Below are 27,389 nucleotides of genomic sequence, written 5' to 3'. Positions count from 1 at the left end.
ACGTTAGGGCAGATTGATGGTAGAACTCAGAGAAGTAGTCCCTGAGTGAAATGGGAAACTCTCAAGCAAATCTGGAAGGACAAATGAGTTGGAAGGACCAAAGTGAGGGTCAGAAGGCCCTGGCAGAAGGCATGAAGCTTCTTGCTGTTTAGTCACCTGTTTTTCTCGGCGCCTGGTCCCATGTCACACACAAAGTACAATTTGAAGGGACCTGAAGATAACTTAGGAACTGCAACTTGTAATTTCTCAGTTCTTTAAACTTTGCACCTGGACATTAGAAGGGGAAATGAAATAATGAGAATCAGCCAGGCTTTTGATGTTTTGGTAGGAAAAGACTGAAACTCGTGGCTCAGCAGAAGAGTGAGCTTTCACAGGGATTTCAGTTTGTTAAACTATTCACTCCTCACCTTTGCAGTCTTGGATAGGAGAATGGAGAAATCAAAGCAAGAGTAGAGAAGTATGGACTTTGCTGATTTGTACTGCTTGTGCTTCCAGAAGAACATCATGCTTTTTGCGGGGGATTCCTACCAGCACATCTCTCCAATCTGCACAGTCTCACTTCTGACATGTTGGGGGCACTTTCCCTATCTTGGTTTTATTTTTTGTTTGTTTGTTTGTTTTTTGTTTTTTTTTCTCCGGTACCGGGAACTGAACTCACGACCTTGCGCTTGCCAGGCAGGCACTTTTGCCGCTGAGCTAAATCCCCAGCCCCCCTATCTTGGTTTTATCCCTTTGGATACCACATACTATTCTAAATTTTTTAAAAGCAGGTCACTTATAATTCTTTGTCTAATGATTTAGAGTTATTGGGGGCTCAATCTATACTTTGTACAGGAGAGTGTTAAAATAAGGGGTGATCTGTATTGTGGTGGAGAAAAAACAAAATTAGGCACATCACCTCTCAGAAAAAAACAGGAGAGTTTTATCTGACTTCCCAGTGCTCAGATAAGAAGAATGAGAGTAGTGTTGCAAGGAGTATTTAAAAATGGCTTGGGGTTGGAGATCAGAGTGGAGCGTTGGTCTTTTCTGGCTTACAGATTGCTGATTTGTCTTTGAAGAAATGTCTCAGACTTTGTGGAAATGGGAAGAGGATCTGGAGATAGGGGAAGATGAGGGGGATGGAAGTAAAAAGGTTCAAGATGTGATTTGTACATGTACCAATACTCCATGCTATTCCCCTTCTTTGTATCTTCCCAAAAGAATTAAAAGCATCATACCACATGAAAAAGTGAAATTAAGAAAATGGCTTGGGATGTAGGTCAATGATACAGTACTTGCTTAGTGTGCACAATGCCCTGAGTTCAATCCCCAACACTACAAATTGAAACAAATTAACAAGTGTGGTAACTAGTTCTCTGTTTTGTTGTAGGTAGAAATAGATGTGCCGGTATCATTATGGAAAAAAAATCTGTGTATAAAACTCTCTTTTGAGTCTTCCCATTAGAGTGAAATTTTCCTTCTTTTATGTGTGTGCTGGAGTGGCAGCGAATCACGAAGTGGTTTGGGATTTCTCTAATCTTTTGCTTCTGTACAGATGGGCAGAAGTATAGAGGAAAGGGCCTGGGTTAGTGAAACCTTTGAATGTTTCTACTGGAACATTCCTGGGTGGAAGAGCTTACAAATACCACTAGGAAGGTAAGAACTTATTTTAAATAAAATGCAGCATCATACTATTTAAATACTATTATAACCTGGAAGGCTTTTATTTTCAAACAACAAAGACATAACTCTATTTATTGCATAGCTTGGCACAAAAATTCTTTTGGAGTAATTTTGCCACAAACTCCATAAAATTAATTTTTGCTTATGCCTTAGCTTTTTTTTTTTTTTTCTTTTTTTTTTGGTTTTGGTTTTTCTCCGGTACCGGGAACCGAACTCACGACCTTGCGCTTGCCAGGCAGGCGCTTTTGCTGCTGAGCTAAATCCCCAGCCCCCGCCTTAGCTTTGATAAAATGGTAAGGTGGTGCAATAACCCCCTTAACAGTGATGCACACAGACAGACACAACAGTCTGAACCTTCGTAATAATGGTACTCCATGCCTAAGCGTTATTAGTTTTTTTGGAAAGTAGAAAAAAACGTACATATATATGTTACATATGTAACTGGCTTTGTTTCAAAATTGACCTTGAAACTAGTGGGAAATAAAGTTAAGAATGTTATATACTTTGACCAAAACTAGATCTTCAGTTAGAACTTTAGCTTTTGTAACTCATTTTACATAAGGAAATTCAATAAGGGCTATGTCAATTCAATCTTTCTTTTTCTAAAGTGATTTCAGATTAAAGTAATCAATGAACAATTTGGTGCATTTTGAGATGCTGCATCCTTAACTGGTTCATAACAATATTTGCTGGACTCTTACAATCTGTCAGACATAGTTCTGGGTGGTTAGGTAGAGCACAGAGGAAGATGAATGGTATCTGTCCTGAAGGAGCACACACTGTAGGAATAAGGCAGAGGGAAGGGCAGGAGAGGGTGTGGGGTGGGTGGAAAGAAGCAGCAGGGTGCTGTGAGAACCTGCTGGGAGTCCTGGGGTCACAGTGGGAGTCTTAGGAGAAGGTAAGCCTTAGAGACAGTATGCCTGGACCCAGCATGGGGATGAGCCAGAAAGTTGCTGTACTTACACTGAATGTTTAGTACCAGTTAACTTAGTGTGGTGGATTGACAACTGGTGGTCAACTTGTAACACCCAGCTGAACTGAACCAGTGTCGTGCTGGGTGTGGGAGGCCTGCCTGAGGGTTGTTGCCAGCAGCATAAGAGGCAGAACAAGAGAAGAAGGAGAGAGGCTGTTGGGAGCTGAGAGAGGGTATTGGGAACCTATCAGGGAGCTACTGGTTCTCTTAGGCTATTCTGTGGGAGGACCTGGTCATGCTTGCTTTCTTGAGGAACTTGGCTGTTCTCACTGGAGGAGGAGCTCGGGACCTCATTGTCACTGAGAATGGCTACAGTTCACTTTGGGGGAGCTGTGGTTCTCATTTTGAGCATCGCTTCCTGGCTCTGGAGAGGAAAGTGGTGCACTGCTCTGTCTCCTGGAGAAGCTTGTCATGTTGGCTTTCCTGATGGGAATTCTAGTTTTCCTCAACATCGGAGGAGCTAGGGACCTCACTGCTGCTGAGGATGGCTGTGGTACTTTTCGGAGGAGCTCTGGTTCTTACTTTGAGCATCGCTTCCTGGCTCCAGTGTAGATCCCTCAGCCTGCTAGTACAGATCTTTCATCCTGCTAGCACAGACTTTCTTGTGTCCACCACTGACCTTTGGGCCTTCCCAGCGCAGATCTGTGAAACAGGCCTGCATAAGACATTGTCATGGGCTCTAGGCCTCCAGATGGACTTGTGGGAGGTATTGTTATGGGCTCTAGGTCTTCAGCTAGACTCATGCAGGACACTATCATGGGATCCAGGCTCTCAGGTAGATTCTTTTGTTGTTAGTGCATGGACAGATTTCCTGCACTCTCTTTTTGTATGTGACTCTTCGGGTGACTATTGTCAATGATCTTATAAAATGTGTCGTGTACAATATTATTCCCCTTGTAAAACCTCACACTACAACACTTACGTTTCTACCAGTTCTGCATGGTGTGAGTTGTTAAATGTAAGACTGTGTGGATCCTGTGAAAACAGACAGCATCCTCAAGTGAACACTGGAAAAAAGTGATGGTTCTCCTTGAGGCTGCTTTGTATTTGTCCAGTGTTTCCTGCTTTAGACACCCGGTGTGCATACCAGGAGCGGTCAGCAGGTGCACTTAGTTGGAACGTAGACTCTGAAGAATACATAGCACAATGCTGTTTTAGAGGAGAGGCAATTAGTTTATTACTTAGTATTTAAAATCTCTAATGCACTAAGAAGTGCTCTGGCCCAGCAAATTGCAAAGGTAAATTAAGTAGATAATTAGAATTACAGAAAGTTGTGAAATACTTTGCTGAGCTTTCTTGACACAATGGAAATGAATTAATAATTAAAAATTTATAGTTTTTATCAAGATAAAGTCAGTTTATTTCCTTTGAATACTTTTCATTTTGTTTCATTTTGCTTTGTTTTCTTTCTCTCCTTAGTAGGCAATTAACTCTGTAAGGGAAAAACTCAGTCTGTTTTGCTTTCCAGCATCTAGAACAGTCCCAATCTAGTAGTATGTGCACATAATAAGCATTGTGCATGTTATTGAATTCATAAAATAAATGTCACTTCAGAAATGCAGTACTCAGTACATATACATATTACAGACTGTTGTAATACAAATAGTGAAACAGTTTTTTAATTACAAAGAAATTTCTCTTGTGTATGTTGAAGTTAGCACAACATAGCTAACTTCACAACTAGCCTTTGAATCTTATCTAACCTTTGTTTAAATTTCTTTTACTCAGCTATAAAGAAAGATAAACTCGAGGCTTTTATAGGTAAATGGATGCAACTACAGACCATACTCATAAGTGGAATAAATCAGACCCACATGTGTAAATACTGTACTGTCTCCCTAGTGTAAGAACCTGAAAGAGTAAATATAATCTAAAAGGTACAATAGGTATTGTGAAAGGGAAAGAAACTGCTCAAAAGGATAGAACAACTGGGATGAGGGAAAAGAGAAAAGAAAGAAGGGAAGAAATGTGTATATATATATGCACAAGATAGCTAACATACTTGTACTACTAATTTCTGTTGCTTTAGGGAAAGGAACATACATGACTATATTTGCTTAACTGAGTAATCAATTGGAAGATAACAATATGTAATACAGCAACCATTGTTAATTTCTTACCACCTTGTATGAAGTTCTGTATTGCTTTTATTTATTTATTTATTTATTTTGGTCTTTCTCCGGTACCGGGAACCGAACTCAAGACCTTGCGCTTGCCAGGCAGGCGCTTTGCTGCTGAGCTAAATCCCCAGCCCCTGTATTGCTTTTATTGTTTTGGTGTTGTTTTGTTCATGTCTGCTTGTTAATATGTTTTCATTCTTTCATCTTTAAAATACAAAATAAGCAAATAAATAAATTTCTGCCTTGGTGAGTTTTCTTATCAACATTTATTTAAAACTTTGTTTTGCATGTCAAAGCTAAACTGAATAAAGTTTAAAAAATAAGCAGATTTGAATTAATAGAAACTTACGTACTTCATTTTAAATGCTATTTCTGAATTGACGTGGATTACATTCCATGGGAAAATACATAAATATTTGCAATTGAAAGCTGTGATGCCTCACATGCTGAGAATAAATGATACATTGGAATTTCTATAATTTTTCAATAACTCTGAATTAATCTTTAGAACTTTTTTTGTTCTTTTCCTCTCTAGTGTAGGAACACTATAGTCCAAGGTTCTGGAAAATCAATATCTAACCTTGAGATCTGGTGTGAGAAAGGTGTTCTTTTCTGCCTAGAGTACATGAGGGTCACCTCAGAGATTCGAGTTCCCCGAAATTTTATTTCAAGTCTCAAAAATCGGAGTCTTAGGAGTGGGATGAAGGCCCGCGTTCTCTTCAGTCTTGAGTTGTATCTGGGTGACATCATCTCTATTTCCGAAAGGTGGGATCCAGGGCTGCATCATCAGCCTTTGGCGGCGGCGACCCACTGGCTCAAGTTTACGAAGCACTTAGCAGCCCTTAGTCGCTGCCTAGCAGCGACAACACTGCCTCTTCGTAACATTCCTGGTGCCCATCGGCCCTTGCCCTCGCCCAGAGGACCACTTGGAAGCTGTGGGGTGCCCAGCCCCCCGCGTGGCCAAGATCTGCACCACAACTCCCCGCTGTCACCCTTGGCCTGACAGGAGCAAAAGCGGCCCGGGGCAGAATCACGCTGACACCTGACCGGTCACTGGGATCCACGTTCCTCCGTTCCACCCCTCCCGCGTCCCCGCCCCTTCAGGTTCCCTCGCCCGCCGCCGCCCTGGGAGGCTTGTCCCTAGCCGCCTGCCGTAGCCCGGCCGGCTGCCGTTCCCAAGATGGCCGCAGCACGCAGAACTCCTGCGGCGGGCTAGAAGCGGAGGCGGAGCCGAGTCACTCCCGCACTCCGGGCTCGGGACCTCGGCGCCAAACTGCAGCTTACTGCGCGCCGCGGCCATGCACGGCTCTGTGCACGGATGAGAGAAGTCGTCGTCGAGCTGGTCCCCCCTCCCGCCTTCGCCGTCAGCCCTGCCGCCGCCATGGAAGAGCCGCCGCCGCCGCCGCCGCAGGAACCCGAGCAGGAGTGTAGCCTGGCGGCGAGGTGAGTGCGGCTGTGCAGCCGACGGCCGGAGCTCGGTCCGGGCCTGAGGGGCTTGGGAATTTCCTCCTTTCATGTGGGGAGGGACGTGTCCAGGCTCGGCGGCGGCGGAAGGGGCGCGGTGCAGCCCCCGGACCCTTTCACCGCGACAGCGACCTCGGAGCGGGTGGCGCGCCGCAGGGTCCGCCGGAGCGTGCAGCCCCTGGCCCTGCCTGCAGGCTCGCCCTGCCCGCCCTGGACGCGGCGAGGGCCCGGGGCCGCACTTTCACAGCGAGCTTCTGGAGCATGGGAATTTCTCACCTCGTTGCTGAGCGAAGATGGTCTCTTACTCCGCCTCCACTCGAGCGACCGAGACTCGCGAAGCCAATGCGCCCTAGCCGTGGCCCCGCGTCTCCCCCTCCCGCGCCTGAGGCTGTTGTCTCCCGGAGGAGAAAGGCGCTTAGACGGTTCAGATAGACAGGTTGATTTGTCTTTCTGAGGGCCTTGCACGCTACTGTCCTGTCGCGGTAGCGTTGCACTTGCATATAAAGTAAGGACTGATCTGTCTGAAACTTTGCTACTGCAGGAAATCTTAAGATGGAACTTTTGTACTCAAAGTATTTAGTTGAATTTTGTTCCATAGAGACTCTATTAATTACTTTGGTGTTATTATCTTTAACTAAAAACCTTTCTCTTAGATGCTTATGTTTGAGTGTTCAAATACCCTGCTACTCCTAGTACCTCAGCATCCTAGAGTCGACTTGCAAATTGCTGCTCCCTGTCCCCTATAATGAAACTACTTGTACAGCTCCCCCCATGCTGCGGTCTTGCTCTGTACGGTTCTAGGAATAAGTCAGCTAAGTGTCCTTTCTTTTTCCTACTTAAAGAAGTTTTACACAAATCTGTAGTTGTTGTTAAAACTGAATACGGAGCCGCATTCTCTCTTGTCATTACTCAGTCAACCCAAACACATTTACTTTTATAAACTGTGAAGAAAATCATTGCTTCTCTTTTCGATTCTAAGATACTTATGTGAACTTTTAAAAAAGTGTTTTTAAATAATGGTACAATGTGTAAGGAGAATTTCTTTTGAATTCATCTGACATTTTTTAGAAGTTTTGTCGAAAGTTTATTATGTAAATTTATTAATAAATTTAGTTTGAGCAGTTTTGGCTCCTTAGAGCTTCTCTTTAAAAATAATAATTTTGAACACTTACTAAATGCTTAAAAGCTTAGCATCTATAAAATTACTGCTAGTAACTCATTTAACTTTTACAACAACTATGTAAGATAGGTCCTATTATTATCTATCTTATATGACCAAGAAAATCTAGGCACAAAGGTTAAGTATCATGTCCAAAGTTTCACAGCTGGTAATGGACAAAGGTCGGGGTGTGCGGTCTATGCCTTAATTATCACAAGATGTTATTTCATTCTGTATAGCTTAGAAGTTATAACTTTATATAACTTTTCTGGGAAAAAATGAACATGCTTACCTAAAAGTGAGAAGGGCAGAGAAATGAAAATGTACTATAAAAATGAGTGCTTTTTCAGTGATAAAAAGAAACCTTGATTTTGCAGCCAGGTTTCTGTCTTTGTTGTAATAAAAATAGGTCAGGGTAATGGGCTTCATCCAACTTTAAGTGAACAGCAATGTGCAGAACATCATGAAGATCTTAAAATATTTTTTTTAGCAACATTACAGTTAATTTTGCAGTAGCAAATCTATGAGACAGATTCCTTTCTTTTTGTTTTTTTTCTGTACCAGGAATTGAACTCACGACCTTTCGCTTGCCAGGTGAGCGCTGTGCCGCTGAGCTAAATCTCCAGCCCCTGAAACAGATTACTTGATAAAGCTATTGTTTTGTCCTTTTTATGCCTTCATTATCATCATTTCTTCAATACAAAGAGCTGACTTCTGACAAACTTACTGTAGATCTTTGGTGAAAGGTGTTGCAGGGGTTCTCCAGTTGTCTATGTGAATTTCTTTTATGTTTAACCATCTAAAAGAAGCTCAGTGTGTGTACATTCAAAATGTGCTAGCCTGAAACCTTTCAGCGGGTTGGAGACCAATAATATGATCGTTTGTGATATCAGGTTAACTGGTTTTGTAGCAGGCCCAAATAAAGCTACTCTGGCATCTTACGTCTATGTGTCATTGATTAGGAAGGTTGTATTAATGCACAGGTCCTTTGTAGACTTCAGGCCTGTACATGTTGGTCTCCAAAGCTGTGCTGCAAGTACACCACTGCAGCAGATGCCAGACAGCCCAGTACATCTGCTCCATGTGTGTTTTCCTCCCCACGCTAGAGTTATGCAATGATTGAAGAACACAAAAACAGGTTGAGAGGTGATAGTACATTATAGTTTTATTGCTTATTGTTAGTTGTGGATACTTCTTGTCCTTATTTTTGGTAAAGACCTCGTGATGAGGATGATGGTTATTATTAGTGATTAAGTGTTGTAATAAACATTCCTTATGATTTCTGTCTTATGCTTCTGGGTCAGTTTTAGAAGAGGCCTGAAGTTACCAGGAGAGCTATGACAACTAATTTGAACAACTCATCTTTGAAATTTCTTGGATCTGTGCACTTAAAAAAAAAAGAGTAAATTGGATATTAAGTCTGCTGTAACCTTTCTTTTAAAATATTTATGTTAAATAGAGCCTTATTGCTCTTATTGATCTTATAAGTACATGCCAATGAATCTAACAATAGCTTGTTTTTAAGCAATGGCTATTTATATAATGGGATTCCTGTAAATTCAGTTGAAAATAGGAGTTTCACTAATAAAAGAGTACTTGAATACCACCACTCATAAGTACTTTGATCTCTCAACCTGAATGCCCAGTTTGAGCCTGCTTGTTCCAATTTGACATCAGTCTTGTGGAGCTCCAGACTGACCATACAGCATTGGTGATGGCAGAACTCTAGACCACTATAGTTGTAGATACCTATGGTAGGGGTAGCTTTAGATAGACGCAGTCACCTGATGGGAGTGACAGAGAGCTCTAGTGGTGGCAGAAACTTCATGTTTTGAATGGGGACAACTTTGACTGGACTCCCTCATATTGTTAAAAGTTGCTCTTTTTCCTTCTCATGGGTTTTCTTGGTGTCTTGCAAATCTTGTTCTGAGCTCTACAGAAGTAATAAGGATATAAGAATCTTCACTACTTTCTGGATATGTTTTAATAACTTCCTGTTTCTTAATCCTCATGATTATCTTTGTACTCATAGTGTTCTCCTGTCTTCTCATTTGACCAGGTGGTATGTATTTTGTTTAGAGACTAAGATTGTCTATCAGTAGGCTGCTGGAAATAGTTTCTTCAAAGAGAAAAGAGGGCTGACCATTCTGGGTCTTGTTAGGCTGGCATCATGCTGCATGAGCAACGTGCAGGTGCTGAGCCACATCTTCTCAGGCACAGCTGCTCAGCTTTGTCTGTGGTGGGTTGGTCAGCATGTTCTCTGTCAAAAGCCAAAGTGTAATGAAGAGATTGGCTGGTAACTATGACATTAGTAAAGGAAATGACTTGAATGATCTTAGTGACCAATGATAACAGACCAGAGTGGTTGGCTTACTTTCCTGTCCAGCATAACCCTCACTTCTAGTATGAGAGATAGGGAGACAGTCTTATTCTTAGGTTTTCATTTTTCTATTTATACAGGCTGCTTTTTTCCATCTTTTTACAAATTTCCCTTGGTCGGGTTATAGGGTGTTTCTTTTTAATCTTAAGACTAATTTTAATTAGATTATGACAAACTTTTCCTTTTCTGCTTTAATTTGTGGGATTTTTTTGATACTGGGACCTACACTGGCCAGGCAGGCACTTGCCACTGAGCTATCTTCCGGGCCCCTGGGGAATATTCTTGTCCCCTAAGGACATTTAAGAAAACCCTCTATGGTAGGGTAGACTTTTACTGATATAAGATTTAGAGGAGCACCATAATCTCCCCACCTCCCATGAAAAATTCTTTGGGTTAGTTCCTGAAAGTGTTGTGGCAAAGATGTCAATGGTTGGTGCTTTTGTAAAATTCTTTTTAAAAGTTGTGTTCAAAAAAGATTATAACAGTGTTTTTTTTCTGGAATTAAAACCATAAAGTTAAATTAAAAAGTAATTACAGTTCTGTGCAGCTATTAAAAGTATGTTTTTAAAGAATATGAAAATACTTATGCTAAAAGTCTTTTAGGAGGAGCTGAATATTTTTTAAAAGATTCAAGTGCTTTTATTCTACAACATACCCCTCATTGTGTACAGTGCCAGAAGCAGATGACAAAACAGTATTTGCAGAAGATGCTAGCCCAGATTTGTGGTAGGTACTCAGCTTGTATGTCTCTCCACTGGTGCTATCACACTGTCCTACCTCCCTGTCTTCCTTGTCCCCCACTGGAAGCATCTCTTTCTTGATTCTAGTTATGTAGTAGAAGTTGGAGCTGCTTTCCTTCTTTTTACAGACTCCTGGCTGTAGGAATAAACCTTTGACCCATGCCAGAGCATTAGGATTCTGTACTAGGATTTTTCATGTTGGAGCTCAGGGAAAGAAATGCTCATTTTGAAAATTGAAATACAATCTGTGAAGTCTCAAACTACAAATTAGTTACCTAAAACTGTGGTACGTTTCATGGGGAAGTTGTTTGGTTTCAGATAGTGATTTTAACTCACAGAAGAAAGCACACTGAAAGAAGTCTTTGGCCAGTTAATTGCTTTTTATGCTAGATTCATTCTCATTTTTCTCTTAATTTGACATGTGAATGAACATAGTCTCTTGTTTGTTTTTAAACTATTAATTTGGTAGAATTTCTTAAAATCCTGATACTCAGTATTATTCCGTTATAAAAAGTATTTGCATAGAAAAAAATTGAAGGGTTATGTGCTAATTTTTTCCTAAAATTTTTTTTATAATAAACATACAAATTAAAAAAAAATAAAAACCTGATTAGAGGGGCCAAATTCTTAATTGGTAAATTTATAATTTTAAATCTCTTTACTTTAAATTCTTACTTATAATTGAAATTTGATGAGACTCCATGTGATACATAAAGAGAATAGTTACTTCATCTTGGGTAACAAAATTTGTAGACTAGAAACAATTTCAGTAGTGACAAAACAGTTTTGCTTTATGATTTTTTTATGTTTATACAATTATTTAAAATTTGTAACTTCTCAATATGTATGTTAAACTGGTTTATCCTTGTTTAGAGGTGTATTTGAAATGACTTTGTTCTGAAAGGAACAGTCTCTTGGCAGTAGGTGTGTTATGTACATTCTTAGATCTCTACATATCTCAGACTTATGTAATAGTGTCATTTGCTTTTTGGAGGAGGGACTTTTTTCTGAGACAGGGTCTTGCTATGCAGTTCAGGCTGGCCTTGAGCTCACTTTGTAGCCCAGGCTGGTCTTAAACTCACAGTGATCCTCCTGCCTCAGCCTTCCAAGTGCTGGAATTACAGGTGTGCACCGTCATGCCCAGCACCATTTGCTTTTAAATGTTTTTTAACTAAACGATTTTTTTATTTTTATTTTTTTGGTACCGGTAATCAAACTCAGGGCCTCATGCTTGCCAGGCAGGTGTTGTGCTGCTGAGCTACATCCCCGGCCCTAAGACTTTTTTATTTACAAGTACATTTACTTACCCTATTTTGCAGACATCAGTAAAAGTATTAATCTCATGGATCCTGTGGATGCCACATTTAACAGTAGCAGCAGGGAATGCTATTAAGAAGAATATATTAAGCATACCATCAAAAATGTTTTGTAAATGGATTTCATTTTAACATTATTTCAGAAGAACCAAGCTATCTTTAGAGAAAAGTAGATACCAACTATAAGCTGATCAGATTGTTGTTTTTAGTGGAAGCTGTCTTGCATGTGAGCAGTCTATTGGTGATATTGCTGAACTATAGAACTTTTTGAATAGGGCCTATGGGAAGACTGCCTATTTAAGGGTATCAAAGTCCTAGAAATTGTCAACATTTTTAAGTGTTTCCATGGGGAAAATTTTGAAAGAAAACTAGACACGTTTTTATTTAAAATTGAAAGTCTTTTTATGTAGGAACATAAACATATAGGTGCAACTTAACTTTTTTTTCACAAAAGCTTTGGGATTTGTTGAATGTGTATTTGGTTTTTACTCTAATACAGAATTTATTACTTGAAGGCTTATGGGTGGGAGGCCCCTTCGTGTTGATTTCATCCAGCTTTTCACCATTACTTGCGGAGATGACTAACGAGAGTTTAGAGTAGGAGGGAACTTGGAGATCATCTGGGTTCATTTTAAAGATGAGAAAACCTGGATTTTAGAGGCTGCAGCTGCTCCAGGTCACGGTTTAGGATGAGAACTGCAGGCTTTTGCTTCCATCTCGCAGGTATCACACTGCTCACTGGTGAGGGCCTAAAGCCACAGGTTTCCTCAAACAGCTGACTCGCCTAGCCCAGCTGCAGCCTGAGCTCACAGAAACAGGTATTTGGCCTCTGGCAGTGCTGTATTTTCTAAACTAATTAGACTTTATAGGTTCAAGCAAAGATGATTTTTCCAAAAAAAGTGCTAAAAAAAAAAGTAAGAAATCTTCCCCAAGTTTGTTGTACAACTTTTCCCCCTAGCTGCTCTTTTTTGTGCTTGCCATACTGCTCAAGTAGGCAGTAAGATTTGACTTTTCATCTGTGGTAGTGGTTTTTAAATTGATTGAGACAATAAGAAATATATTTTGCAATAGTATGTATATGCTGTGTGGCAAAAATAAAAAATTTGTGAAATATTTGAACTTGCAATATATGATGTATGGATAATTCTGATTTTTTTTAAAATTGTTCATCATGACCTAAAGATCGATTTTATTACAAGTGGATTGTGAATCAGTTTGAAAAAGGTGGCTCTCCTGAAAATAAAAAGGGTTGCTCTTTTACTTTGTACCTTGTCCCTGGAGACTGAATCAGGAGAACAAGTACAGTTCTTACCTGCTGAATAATCAAAAGAAATTTTGAAGAAGGTAGGTAGGATTTGAATCCAGTATTTCTTCCTTGAAAACAGCAATGTTACTTGAAAGCAAGAGTAGGAATGTGTCTTACCCTCCTTGGGCAGAGTTGTTCTTTTGGTTTCTATTTTTAAAATGAAGAACTGTAAAATCAGTTTAAAATTTTGGATTAATTTTATAGTAAAATTGGGGTTGGAGTATGAGTCCGCTTCAGCCCATTCATGTTCTTCTAACACACTGTTCTGTATTTAAAAGTTTTCCAAATAGAGAAATCCATGGGAAAAATTGACTTCATCCACACAAGGGTTTGTGTATTGGGGGCAGTTTTGCTTCAGGTCTTCTCTCTAGCCTTGCCATAGTCGCCTCTGGCATCTCCCACTTTACCCTAGATTAGAAGTCTTTCTGTTTGTGTCTGAAGAACTCACTGTAGTTTTCTGCAGTAGAGTGTACCACTACTTGTATTTGTGCTCATATTTGTTTGTTTTTTGCCATCAGAAAACATGAAACTCCTCGAGGGTAGGCACCTTGTTGTCTTTTATATCCCAGTTCCTGGCATAGTACCTAACAAATTACGCTCTTCACTGAAGTTTGTTGGATGAGCAGTGAATATATTGGTTAGGGCACAGGTTTCAGTATTAGATTGGCTTTCAATCTTACCTTTTGATTACTAGCTGTATGATCTTGGGAAAGTTATTTGAACTTTCTCAGTCTTTTTTTCTTTTAAGAAACAAAAAAAAAAAATAATAGCATCTACTTTCTAGGTGGTTGTTAAGATTACATGAAATAATACCTTTTATGTAGTGTACTAGCTATCACCACTGCCTTTCTGTTTCCTTTTTTGTGTTAAGTGAAAAGAGGAGGAGTCCTGTTGCAATTAAGTTTCTTTTAAAAACCCTCAAGTATGTTTGAAGCTAGATATAGTTTAAAAATAGTTGCAATAGTCCACATTATTCAAGAAACTTTTTTTTCCTATGTCTGCAGAAACTACAGAAATGAGAAAAAGGTTTTTTAGGATCCAGCTTTTTCAGCTTCCCCCTTGTTTTAATTGTGATATATTTTGCATATTATTTGTACATTTGCAATTCTTACGGTCCTTGGAGGGTCATAAATCTTACTAGTGAATGTAGAAGTATAATATTAAACTAGTTTAGGTCAGTCACCACAGCTGTCTTTTTCTTTTGAAGTTCCTTTATTGTTCAGGTAGAAGTTAGTTTAGTTAACTACTCCTGTCTTTATAACTTAGATTATTTTCACTTTTAAATGAATAAAAATAACCAGTTGTAACGCTAATATCTAAAAATATTTATCCTGAACATTTTGGTATATTTCTTTCCTGGGTTTTATCTGTGTGTATATGTATCTTTTCCCCATCACTACAGTTTATCTTTACAAACTGTCATATCCTTTTTCTATGATTAAACAATGGCAGAACTGTTCTTCTAATTTATATCTCATAAGTTAACTGTAATGTATTAGTTGGTGCTTTTATTCACTTATGGTTTTCGTAGCTGAAAGTCCAGACATCATGGCACAGGCTCTGGTGAGGGCCCCCTTGGCTACATCACCTCATGTGGATAGCAGTGGTGAGAATATGTATGAGCAAGGGATTACATTGCCAAACAGGAAACCAAAGTGAGACTGCAGTCCTAAGAGAATTACCTTAATCTCTTGCAGGGCACACCCACAATTGACTGAAGGACTTTCCACAAGTCCTTATCTTTGAAGGTCCAGCCTTTGCCATCCTGGGGATCAAGCTCTTAACACCTGAGCCTTTGCAGACAGACCGTGTCCAAACTATAGCAGATAACTTAGTAAAATAAAAAACTAAAATATAATAACAGCAGCAGTATTCCAAACAAAACCTACAGTCACCCTTCATCAGTTCAGTCTGTCCTGTATAATTCTTGTTCTACTTGATCCTTAGTTAGCAAACTCATGAGTCCATCTTCCTCACCACAGTTTTAGAAATCCTGACTCAATCCACTGGTATTTTCTCAGAGCTGTTTAGACATGCCCTTAAAAGCCTTTATCCAAAAGTACCTGGGACAGTCCTTTTCCATGAGCCCTGAGACAGCCCTTCTTTGTGGAAGACCAGTAGTCTGGCCTGCAGCTGATTGCAGGTGCTGCTAGGGAAGCAGCAGGGTAAAGGAGAAACATACCTGTGGGTGACAGAAAAACCTACATTACTTTAAAATTTACTTCTGGAAAATTTCAAAAGTGAAAGATCCAACGAGTATTCTTTACAATAAAGAATAAGGCAAGTGTATTTCATAGTTCCTCTGACATACAACACAAAAGTCAATCCAAAACACTCTTGGACAAAATGTTTACACATGTAATGATTAACTCAATTTTCAAGGAAGCATGGATATTAAATCTAATTTATTAAAAGTGGGAACACTTCCTGTATGAAGAAAAAAAATGGAGGTGTAATGTAACATAGAATATGCCAAGAATATGTCAAGACTAGCAAGTAAATAGATTCTGTAAGACTGGAATATGTCCGAAATATTTGTGTATATTAATAAATAAGTTGTGTTTTAAAAATTGATTCAGTAATGGGAATCTTCATTTGAAAGCCAGTGGCCCAGAAGATGTTAGATTCAAATTAAATAAGTTGAAATCATTACTGATAACACTGTGCGCTTGTTTAATACAAGCAAAGTGGTGAGTGCCAGGACATTGTTGAATGTAAATGTCATGGCCAAGGAGAGAAATGACAGTTCTCTGAGAACCTATGTGGCAAACAGTGTCTCAAATATTTATGATTTTTCCATACAGATTTAACCTACAGAAGGCTAAGTATCTTTTCTGATTTGATGTTTATTGAAAGGAACATATCCAATAACCCCAGTTATTTCAAGCACTTCTTTTTTCACAAGGTGAAAGAACAAATATCTGAGACCTTTCAGACGGCCATTTAAGACAGTTTTAGGGGCAAAAGATGTGATTTATAATTTGACTTGGGAGACAAAATGCCAAAAGTTTTTAGGAAATTTGAGTACTTCATGATGGAATCATGGATTGTCAAGAAACAATAATTGGCAATAAAATTTACAGTAACATAGGCAGAATAACATGATTGTAAAGAAACTTTTTAAAAGTGAAACACTGTTTTCTTAAATAATCAAGGATATAAGTCAGCATACACCGTAGAATGGTGTATTTTATCTGTTATCCTGATAAAACAGAATCTTTGCTATCTAGACACATAACACAAAAGGCAAAGAATAACATTTACAACTTTATGGTAAGAGCAGGTCAGTGATCTAAAAAACCATTGACATTGCAACAGAGAAAACCAAATTTTAGTTTTGCACCTGTATCATATTTGATGCTGGATATCTTTTTGAAAACCTTGATTTAAAAAAACCAGTTTTGACCATGAGAAATCAAATTCCCTTTCCACAAACCTTTTATAATTTTGTATGTCGAAAATGAACACCTTCATTAACACACCAATATGTAGCTTTTTTTGTAAGCACAAAAAGAAATATATCCTTAAATTATATTTAATAATCACTACATCTTAGAAGTAGTCTAGCTATCTAGTGGACATCCACTAACCCAATTTAATATCATTAAAAAGTTATGTAAACCTCTTACAGCTGACATAATTATTGTTGAAAATTTGTCAGAATAATGATTTAATTTGATTAAATGCACATGTATTTTTTTAATCTGAAGCATTAAGTATAGAAATGCTAGCTTGTTCATTAATAAATCTATGTTTAGGAAGGGCATATGTAAGTAGGATAAAAATCTATTCATATATAATGTTTAACAGTGATAAGTCAAAAGTCAGCTTTTTTTTATTAAAACAAGAATGTACACTATAGTCTTATTTGCCAAAGACTTACCTAAACTGTATGAATGTGTATTCTTAAACTGTTGTTGCCTTAGTTACTTCTTTTTCTCCTTCACATTGAGTTAAAATTTCAAGTTTCTTAGTTTCTGGGGTTTTAGAAATACTCAGCTTGTAGAAGTACTTACCTGTAAGCCAGTTAGAATACAGCCCCTTTAAGAGATTTTATAATCTAATTTCATATAGCCTTCCAGAGATAAGAAAAAATAGAATGAGAAGTAAATGTCTTTCTGAGTTACAGACATAAATGTTACAGGCACAGACAGCTTATATATTTAATTAAAGAATGTTAGTCATGGATCAAGCATAAAAGAAAAGTAAAATTCAGCCCAGTGTGGTGGCACAGCTACTTGGGTTGGTATTTACATTGGTTGCTGCTCTTTCATTTTTTGCTGTCTTGTGTTTGAAATGGAGCTTTTCAAGAGTAACAGTTCATAGCTATAAGGTATCATTGATTGTTAGGTGCATTTTAAGTTTATCATTAAGGAAAAAGCAGCTGCAGTTAAATCTTGGTACAGTGTCCTTTAAAAATATTGGTTGTGTGATGTAGGTTAATATCAGAGGTGTTGTGAAGTTATGTTTTAAAAATTGGTTAATTATGGCCTTGATTTTTGCTTTCAATTAAACATTGGATGTCATCTGTATAATAGGGCAAAGCTGATGGCTTCCTCCATGATTCTGGTAAATTCACAAAGAGTAGAAAGAAAGTGGGATGTGGGAAGAAAGTAGGATGTGGTAATTTTTATTGTGTGCTATTTGGCATACATGTAGTCTGCAGTAGGAACCTATGTTGTGTAGCAACTGTGTACTAATTCCCACTGCATGTTTTCTCTTGTTTCTCTTCCAGGGAGTTGTGTGTGATCATAACAAGTCTTTTGTTGGATTTTGAAAAGCGTTTCTATTTCTTTTGCTATTATAAACGTTATTGGAAGCATTGTTTTAAATTTAGTCTTTATATATTCATGCTACTTTTACTAGATTAAAATCCTGGAAGTGTAATTGTATCACTGTATGTGTGTGTATTTTAGTTACACTCTGTTTTATTCTTTAAGTACACAATTTTACATATTGAATTTATATATCATAGAGGTGTATTCCTTAAGATCTTTAATTTATATTGCTAGCTGCTCTTTAGAATATTTGACAGTTTTTGCCAAGAATATGTGAGTTTATGCTTGTTATTATGTCTTTACCTGCTTGATAGGTTAAAAAATCTAATTAATTAATTTATTTTTACAGTTAAAATTGTTTTAATGTCCTTGTTGGTCATCCCATCAAACCTGAGTCTTATTACTACAAACTCTCCCCCACCTGTACAAATCACATTTTCTTGCCTACTGGCTTGCCCAGCTTGACTGGGTCTAGGAAATGGGTACTTTATGATGCATACATCTATGTATGGGTACTTTATGATGCAGAATCTATGCTATTAGTCTTCTTTCTGGAGTGCTGCACTTGAGGGCAGTTAGATTTCATGCAGGCTGGCAGCATCATTTCTAGGGTTGTTTTAAAGCCTGTTTACGCAGCATTTAGATGCCCTTCACTCGGCTTTTAGCACCGTGTCCAACTGCGGTCCTCTTGAGTCTCTGATGAACTCTCTCTCTATGCACAGTGGCTTCTCCACTCTGGCTGGTGAGAATGCAAATAATTTGTGGTCTTTTTGCGAGCCTGGATTGCTCCTGCAGTAGTTCCTCAGCCTCCTCTGTAATGGTCTAAAGTCGGGCTCCAGCTGATGAGCGTGTCGGTGTCCAGATCGCTCGTGAGGGTCCACAGCATGGTCAGGAAGGCTGGCAGGTCGCTGGACCCCGCTACACCGGCACCCATAGGCAGATCCATCTCCGGCAAGAAGGCAGAGGGGTGGCCACGAGGAGGGGCGTAGGAACAGGCCCCTGAGCTGCACGTGGTGGCCACTTTCTTGGAATGGGCACGTTCCCGTAGGTGCCACAAAATCTATTTTAAATAGTTGGCATTTAAAAATTATCTGTGAGGTTGGGTATTATCTTATGTTAATCAGCTATTTAAATTTTTTGTATGGTGTTTTAAAAACTTGTTCGTATGTCTTTCATTTTCTGTGAACTACATGAGACTGTAGTGATGGTCATCTTCTCTTCATCCCTGAAGTGTTTAATACTTTTTACACCATATGAGATGCCCAAGATGTAATTGGCAAATGAATGAATAAACTTGTTTGTAACTGTATTGGAACCTCCTAAGATTGTATCCTTACAATATTTTTTGGTTTGGTATGACCTCTTGTAAAAGTTTTTCTTAAAATAGTGGGGCAGTGAATAGTCTCCAGTAGTATTTGATTAGATATTATTCCTATTTTAGGCTAATTTTTAGGTCAAAGCAGTATTGGTTGTCCTCTTCCAATGTTAGGTAAGCCTAGAAAATTCAGTTTAAATGAAAGCAATTTTGATCCATTGAATTTCTTTTTTTCTCCCTAGTTCTTACTCCATCTAAGTGAATTATAGTTACCTTATTGTTTATTTTCTTTTAAGTAGAGCAGATAGGCTTGATACTACTCTTACGCCTAGGTTTAGAATCAGACACTTTGCTGTATTTATTGCCATTAAGCCTTTTTAAATATTCAAATAACTTTATTTGAAATGTCTAAAGGAGAATTTATTTAGCTATATTTAGGTGTCTGGTAGCATTTTATGTAGTTTTTGAATTCACAACTCTGAAAAATTTGGGTTAAAGTCTGTGAGATTGTTTTTTATGGATATAGCTTTAGTTGTGGGTTTTTGTGTGTGTGTGTGATTTATTTCTCAGGGTAAGTGAAATGTATGCTCCTCAGGTGCTGTAAGACAGTCAACTGCAATAAGAAATCTAGGGGTGTGTGGAGTTCTAGAAATGATTTTAGGGAGAGTGAATGGATGAAAAGAGCAAAAAGAAATGTGAGAAGTTAGGGGCTACAGAAGACGGACAAGGTGGGTAGAGAATGAGGTGCTGCCTCATGCAAAGCAGGAGTCCTTATTCTGACAGGCTAATGGAAAGAAGACTGGAAAAATTTTAAAGTAAAATGCTTTTAAGAAAAGTTTCTCTGGAAAAAAAAAAGTTTCTCTGGAAGAATAAGCCATTAAAGGATTGACTCCTTTAATGAGGGGTTCCAGGTAGGCACTGATGTTATTAACCCGCAGTAGAGCTATAAAATGACGCCAGTGATTTTTTTCTATCAAGTTATTTCACAAGGGTAAATTGTGGGTTTCTTTTTTGGGGAAAAAGGGGTGACAAATTTTATATTTAAACAAATACAGAAATAATGCCTTCACCTGGCAAGGTAAAATGGTGGCAGCTTTGTATCCGTTGCCTTTTAACCCCTTCATCACACTCTTTAATTTTGGATATCAAAATAACTGTGATAGTTAGCTGTTGTGTCAGTCTGAGTAAGAAATTCTAATTGATTGGATTACTCCTGGGTGTGGCTGAACGGATTTACTGAAGGCAAAACACCCACCCTGGTTGTTAGTGGTATCAGCACATAGGTTTGAACCCTGAATGGGATAAAAAGGGAAATGAAGGAAGAAGGCTCACTGCTTTCCTTCGGAGCAGCTGGAGTCTTTGCCTTCGTCTTGGATGCCTGTGCCCTGATTTCCATTGCAGAGCTTTCAGTCTTCCATTGCAGACTACTGGGCCTGTTGGTAAGACCTGCAAAGGGCTCTATCCCAAACTCCAGGCTTCAGCCTTTGTCTGAATCCTTTAAATCTCCAGCATTCAGACAGCCCTTGGGTACTCTCCCACACCTGATTCTGCAGCCTACCTTGTAAATCTTTATCTATTCATGTATCTTATATTAAATCTGTTTTTGTACTGAACACTTACTGATACACGTCTTAAACAAAAACAAATAATTTAAAAGTTATATTGTTACACTCTTTCCTAAGGAAGTAGGATGTTAAAAGTAAGTTGGAAAAAAATACTTTGGAAATGCCAGAAACATTTGTCATGAGACTTCAGCTCTGGAATTGAAAACAAAGAGGAATATTGAGGAGTAGTTACTAGAAAAGGAGAGTAATTAGTCTGACCATCTGAAGGAAATTTAAAAACTGAAACTTCACTTTACCAACTTACTCATGAAGTGTCTCCTCCCTTCATGTGTTTCCTTTGCAGACTCACTTGATGGTAAGTGTTCTTTATCCAGCTGTGTCTGCTCTGTATCCAGCAGTGTCTGCTTTATCTGGCAGTGCTGGTGTTAGATTGGGGACTCCAGTGATAAATTGAGTGGCCTCTGCTCAATAACCAGCCCCAGGGAGCTGACGTGGAGATCACCCTTCCTCAGATTTAGCTAGAATTAAGACCATGAATGTCACCAAGAGGCCACATTTCTGAAGAAGCCTGGACTTGAGTCTGTACACAGATTTGCCTGTCAACAGTAGCCAAATTTGAGACATTGTTAAGTTTGAGGTCCAGACCAACAATCCTGCTGAACCCCTTTCCTCGTAGATTTCATCTCCATCCACACTGAATAGTTCTTGGTTCCCAAATGTTCTCAGCTTGATTTCTTTGCATAAGTTGGTTCCTGTACACCAGGGGTTGTCTCTGGTATATTCCTACAATCACCCAGCTAGCCAGTCTTTCTATTATATAAAGCATAACATAAAGTATGCCCTGGCTTCAGACAAAATGATAGGAAATTAACAGTGGTTGTTGTATTACATGTTGTTTTCTTCAAACTAATTGCTTGGATTACCAGACATACCTATGCAAGATTGATCAAACAGTTAAACATTAACTGTTCCTTTCAATAAACCAACAGAAATTAGTAGTACAGTTATCTTAGCTATCTTGTGCATAATTTTTTCCCTTCTTTTGTTTCTCCTTTCCCTCATCCCAGTTGTTCTTTCCTTTTGAGCAGTTTCTTTCCCTTTCACAATATCTATTGTACCTTTTGGATTTTATTTACTCTTTCAGGTTTTTACGCTAGGGAGACAACATGATGTTTATACATGCGGGTCTGCTTTATTTGACTATGAGTATGGTCTCTAGTTGTGTCCATTTATAACAGCCCCAAGTTTATCATTCTTTATAGCTGAGTAATACTCTATTGTATAAAAATACAATAATATCAGACATACCACATCTTTTTTATCCATTCTTCCGGTGATGGGCATTTGGATTGTTTCCAAGATTTAGCTCTGACAAATTGTGCTGTTATAAACATGGATGTACATATGTCTATGTGGTATGATGTTTTCCATTCTTCTGGAAAAATACCCAGAAGGGGAATAGCTGGGTGGAATGGGACCTCTAGTCCTAGTTTTTTTAGGAATCTCCACACTGATATCCACAGTGATTGTGCCAGTCTGCACTCCCACAAGCAGTGGAGAAAGGTTCCGTTTTGTGCATAGCCCCTCCAGCATTTGTTACTGGTTGATTTCTTGATGATAGCCATCTTTCTGGGGTAAGATGGAATCTCAATATTGTTTTAATTTGCATTTCTCAAATGATCAATGATGTTGAACATATATTTATTTGCCATTTGTATTTCTTCATTGAGAAGTTGTAGTCATCCCAGATGCCCATTTTTGGATTGGGTCTCTGAATTTTAGGGGCCTGATTTTTTAAAAATTCTTTATATGTTCTGGATAGAAGTCCTTTGTCTGAGGGACAGTGGCTAAAATTTTTTCTCAATTCATGGGTTTTCTTTTGACGCTTGGTGATTTCTTTTGATGTGCAAAAACTTTTCAGTAAGATGAGATCCCAGTTGTTGATTCTTTGAAGTATTTCCCATGCAGTTTGGTTTTTCTTCATAAACTCTGCCTACCCCTATGTCTTCAAGATCTCTGCCTACTTTCTCTTCGAATAGATTTAGTGTTTCTGTTTTAATACTGAGATCTTTGATCCATTTTGACTTTAGTCCATGGTGATAGACATGGGTCTAGTTTTAGTCTTTGGCATGTGGAGAGCCAATTTTTCCAGCACCATTTATTAAAGAAGCCATCTTTCTTCCACTGAACTCATTTGGCCCCTTTGTCAAAGATAAGGTGGCTGCGTGTGTTTGTAGTTGTGGCTGCATCTTCTAGTCTGTTCCATTGATCCTCAGATCCTGGTTTTTTTTTTGCCAGTACCATGCTGATTTTATTACAGTAGCTTTGTAGTCAATTTCACGTCAGGGATTGTGATGCCTCCTGCCTTGCCTTTGTTGCCCAGGATTACTTTTGCTGTTCTGGGTCTCTTCTGCTTTCTGATGAATTTTAGGAATGTTTTCTGTAGATCTGTGAAGCATGTCAATGGTATTTTGATTGGGATTGCATTGAATGTGTGTATGGATCCATTGGGTTCTTGCTGTATCCTGGGAAGGAATGGCAAGAATGAGGAAAAAACAGACAAGAGACAAAAAGCTTGGATCAGGTGGAGGTCCTCTGTCACCTGTGCAGAGAAGGGGAACTGCCCAAGAACAGTAAAGCATGCATTTATATCCTCTAGAGGTTGGTTAATTTCCTCTTTGTTGCCCAGAAATCAGTTAACAAGCTATAGAGGCTTGTTACGTGCTTCGGGGAGCTCCCATGTTCTTGGGCTGGCTTCATCCTGCAAGTGTAACTACTGTCCAGCTTCAGTCGCTCCCAACAAATCTATACAGATTATATACAAACTATACACAGTTTTGGGAGTATGGCTATTTTCACAATGTTGGTTTTTCCTATCCATGAGCAAGGAGTAGCTTTCCATTTTCTGAAATCCTCTTTGATCTCTTTTTTCAGAGTACTGTAATTTTCACTGTATAGATCTTTCATTTCCTTTGTTAGATTGATTCCTAAGTATTTCATTTTTTAAATGCTATTGTGAAGGGTATTTTTTCCCTAATTTTTCTCTCAGTGAGTTTGTTGTTTGTGTACAGGGATGCTATTGATTTCTGAGTGTTGACTTTGTATCCTGCTATGCTATTGAATTTGGATATTATATGTAGAAATCTCTGGGCGGTGTTTTTGTGGTCTTCTTTGTATATCATGTCAAATAATGATAATTTCATTTCTTTCTTTCCTATCCTATTCCTTTTATTTCTCTCTCTTGTCTAATTGTTCTGACTAATGTTTCCAGAACTGTATTGAATAGGACTGGTGATAGTGGACATCCTTGTCTTATTCCTGATTTAAGATTGCAAGCTTTCAGTTTTTGTTCATTTAGTATGATGTTTGCTGTTGGTTTGTCGTAGATGGCTTTTGTCAGAGTGAGGTAAAGACCATCTGGTTCCGATTTTCTGTAGGATTTTTACCATGAATGAGTGTTGGACTCTATCAGAAGTTTTTTCTTCATCTATTGAGATGATTTTGTGATGTTTGTTTTTCACTCTGTTGATATGGTGTATTATACTTACTGATTTGTGTATATTGAACCATCCTTGCATCCCTGGGATTAATTCCACTTGGTCATGGTGTAATTTTCTTGATGATTTGCTGCATTCTGTTTGCTAGTATTGTATTGGGGATTTTTGCATCTATATTCACTAGGGAGATTGGCTTGTAATTTTCTTTTTTGGGGTCTTTCTCTGGTTTTGGTATCAGGGTAATACTTGCCTCCAGGAATGAGTTAGGGAAAATTACTTTGCTTTCAATTTCATTAAGAGTTTGAGAAGAATTGGCATTGAATCTTCTCTAAATTTCTTGTAGAATTCATTTGTAAATCCATCAGGACTTGGGCTTTTCTTTGTTGGTAAGTTTTTAATTATGTTTCATTTTCATTGATACTGGGTTATTCAGGATTTTTATTTCTTTTTGATTCAGCTTTGGTAATTCATATGCATCTAGGAATCTGTCCATTTTTTCTGTGTTTTCTATTCTATGAGAGTAAAGATTTTTGAAGTACGTATTGATGATCTTCTGAATTCCTACAGGATCTGTAGTGATTTCATTGTTTTCATTCCTTATTGCATGATATGAGTTTTTTTCTTTTCTTTATTTTGATAAGCTTCTCTATGGGTTTATCAATTTTTTTTTATTCTTTTAAAGACCAACTCTTCCATTCATTAATTCTTTGTATTGTTTTCGTAGTCTCCATTGTGTCAATTTCTGCTCTGATTTTTATGAGTTCCTCCCTTCTTTGGGCTTTGGACTGTACTTGCTCTTCTTTTTCTAGAAGCTTGAGGTACAGCATTAGGTTGTTTATTTGTGTTCATTCTGTTTTCCTGTTGTAAGAATTCATTGGTATATATTTCGCTCTGAGGATTGCTTTCATTGCATCCCATAATAAGTTGTATCTGCATTTTCATTTGATTGTAAATATTATTTAGTTTCTTCTTTAATTTCATCTGTGACCCATTGGTTATTCAGGAGGGTGTTACTTAATTTCCATATGTTTATGGAGTTTGTATGATTTCTTTTGTGAAAATCTTCAAATTCATTGCACTATTATCAGATAGTATGCATGGGATAATTGCAGCTCCTTTGCATTTAGTTACGCATGTTCTCTGGGCTAGTATGTGATCTATTTTAGCAAATGTCCCATGTGCAGTTGAGAAGAATGTATATTCTGGTGTTTGGTTGAATACTCTGTAAAGGTCTACTAAGTCCATTTGTTCACAAGTTTGGTTCAGTTCTGTTATTTTTTTGCTGATTTTTTTTGTCTAGTTGTTCTATTTCTTTGTGACAATTGGGTGTTAAGGTCCCCCAGTACAAAAGTGTTACTGCTTATTTGATTTTTCATGTGTAGTAATATTTGTCTTATATAGTTGGGTGCTCCTGTATTTGATACATATATACTTATGATTATTACCTATTCCTGTTGCAGTTTTCCACTAATAAGTACGTAGTGACCTTTTTTATCTGAATTGATCGTTGTTGAGGTTCACATTGTTTGCAAACCGAATGGTACCCCTGCTTTTCTCTGGTTTCGTGTTGCATGGAGTATTACTTTCCATCCTTTGACTTTCAGTCTGTGAATTTCCTTTTGAGTTAAATGTGTTTATTGTATATAGCATAGTGTTGGATTTTGTTTCTTGATCCTTTCTGCCAGTCTGTTTCTTTTCATTGGTGAATTGAGGCCATTTACATTAATAGTTATAACTGATATTTTATAACTGATACTGGCTTATTTTTGTCATGGTATTTCCTGCTCTATTTTTCCCCTCTATTTTTCCCCTCTGTCTAATTGTTTGCCCTGCTTGGTGGTTCCTTTGTATTACTGTTCTGGGAATTGTGGTCATTTTTATCTCTTTCTAGAATATCTTTCAGTATTCTTTGTAGGGTTAGTTTAGGGGTCATGAATTTCTTCAGTAATTCTCTGTCGTGGAGGTATCTTACTACTTCATTAATTTTTAAAGATAGTTTTGCAGGGTCTATCAATCTGGGTTGTAAGTTATTTTCTTTCAGGACCTGAAATACTTGACTCTAAGCTCTTCTTGACTTGATAGTTTGTACTGAGAAATCTATTGTGATTCTGATGGGCTTTCCTTTGTAGGTGATCTGTTTAACAGCTTTTAATAGTCTGTTCTTGTGGTGAATTTCTGGGATCGTGATTACTCTATCTGGGTGTGCATTTATTTTGGTTATGGCTAACTGGTGTTCTATATGCTTTGCTTACCTGTATGTCAGATTCTTTTCTCATGCTTAGGAAATTTTCTGTTACTTCTGCAACTAGTGTTTTTATGTCATTTGTATTGATTCCTGCATTTTCTTTGACACCTACCAGTCTTACATTACTTTTCTTTGCATCATCTTGCAGCTGTTGAATTGTTATTTCGTGGTTCCTTATTATTTTTAAGGGATCCTGCCTTCAGGATCATTAGTTGCAATACTGTCTTCAAGGTCTGAAATTTTATCTTCAGTTTCATTCAAGCAATTTTATCAGCTTTGAATGGAACTTCTAATTTCTCAGATATCTCTTTGAATCTGTTGCATGCAATCTAATTCTTTCCTTTATTTTTCATTTAATGTTTCCAGCACAAGGGAGAACAGCTGATGACAAAAGATATGACATCTTAACTACAGTAGTACAATTAGCAATTAGCACAGTTTAAAAACTGACAAACTGTGGTAACTATTGATTTTGTACTTTAGTCTTTAGGAGCAAAGTTTATAGGTGTATAACAAAACTGATCGCAGATTAGGAGTTTGTATGCAAAGTGTTTCCGCTTGTCAGAGTGGATTTACCCTGGGTTCCTCCGGACAAGCTGGTTGCCGTGTCCTGAACACTTTCTGCACTGGCTGCCTGACCTGCAGTGTAGGAGTATGGGCCAAACACCAGGGTTCCTCCAGACAGAGGTTCCCAAGGCTCCTGAGGCTCACCATGGCTTCAGTGATGGCAGGTGGGCAGTGAGCAGTGTTTTTTCCCTCCGAAGCTGCTCGCCAAGGCTCACCAAAGCTTTCAAGGCTCACCATGGCTCCCTTGATGGTAGAGGGGCGGTGGGCAGGGTTTCTCCCCTCTCTCATGGCTCACTTAGGCT

General features: G+C 38.3%; 1 protein-coding gene across 5 annotated transcripts in view; it reads left to right on the top strand.

Moving 5' to 3' along the window:
- Positions 1–5,885: 5,885 nt before the first annotated feature.
- The window catches only part of Map3k4 (mitogen-activated protein kinase kinase kinase 4), a 119,827-nt gene continuing 98,323 nt past the window's right edge, over positions 5,886–27,389 (top strand). The window contains exon 1 of one of the 5 annotated variants that reach the window (XM_013517394.1): positions 5,886–6,198. In XM_013517394.1, the coding sequence (XP_013372848.1) occupies positions 6,074–6,198 (125 nt within the window). In that variant the 5' untranslated portion in view covers positions 5,886–6,073. The remainder of the gene's footprint in view (positions 6,199–27,389) is intronic. The other 4 variants (XM_005390695.2, XM_005390696.2, XM_005390697.2 and 1 more) reach the window with 4 other exon arrangements.

The sequence above is a fragment of the Chinchilla lanigera genome, unplaced genomic scaffold (assembly GCF_000276665.1).
Source record: "Chinchilla lanigera isolate Chin_1 unplaced genomic scaffold, ChiLan1.0 scaffold00038, whole genome shotgun sequence".
In the NCBI taxonomy this organism is placed as follows: Eukaryota; Metazoa; Chordata; class Mammalia; order Rodentia; family Chinchillidae; genus Chinchilla; species Chinchilla lanigera.
The sequence above is the reverse complement of the archived record's forward strand: the minus strand, read 5'-3'. Positions and strand labels throughout refer to the sequence as shown.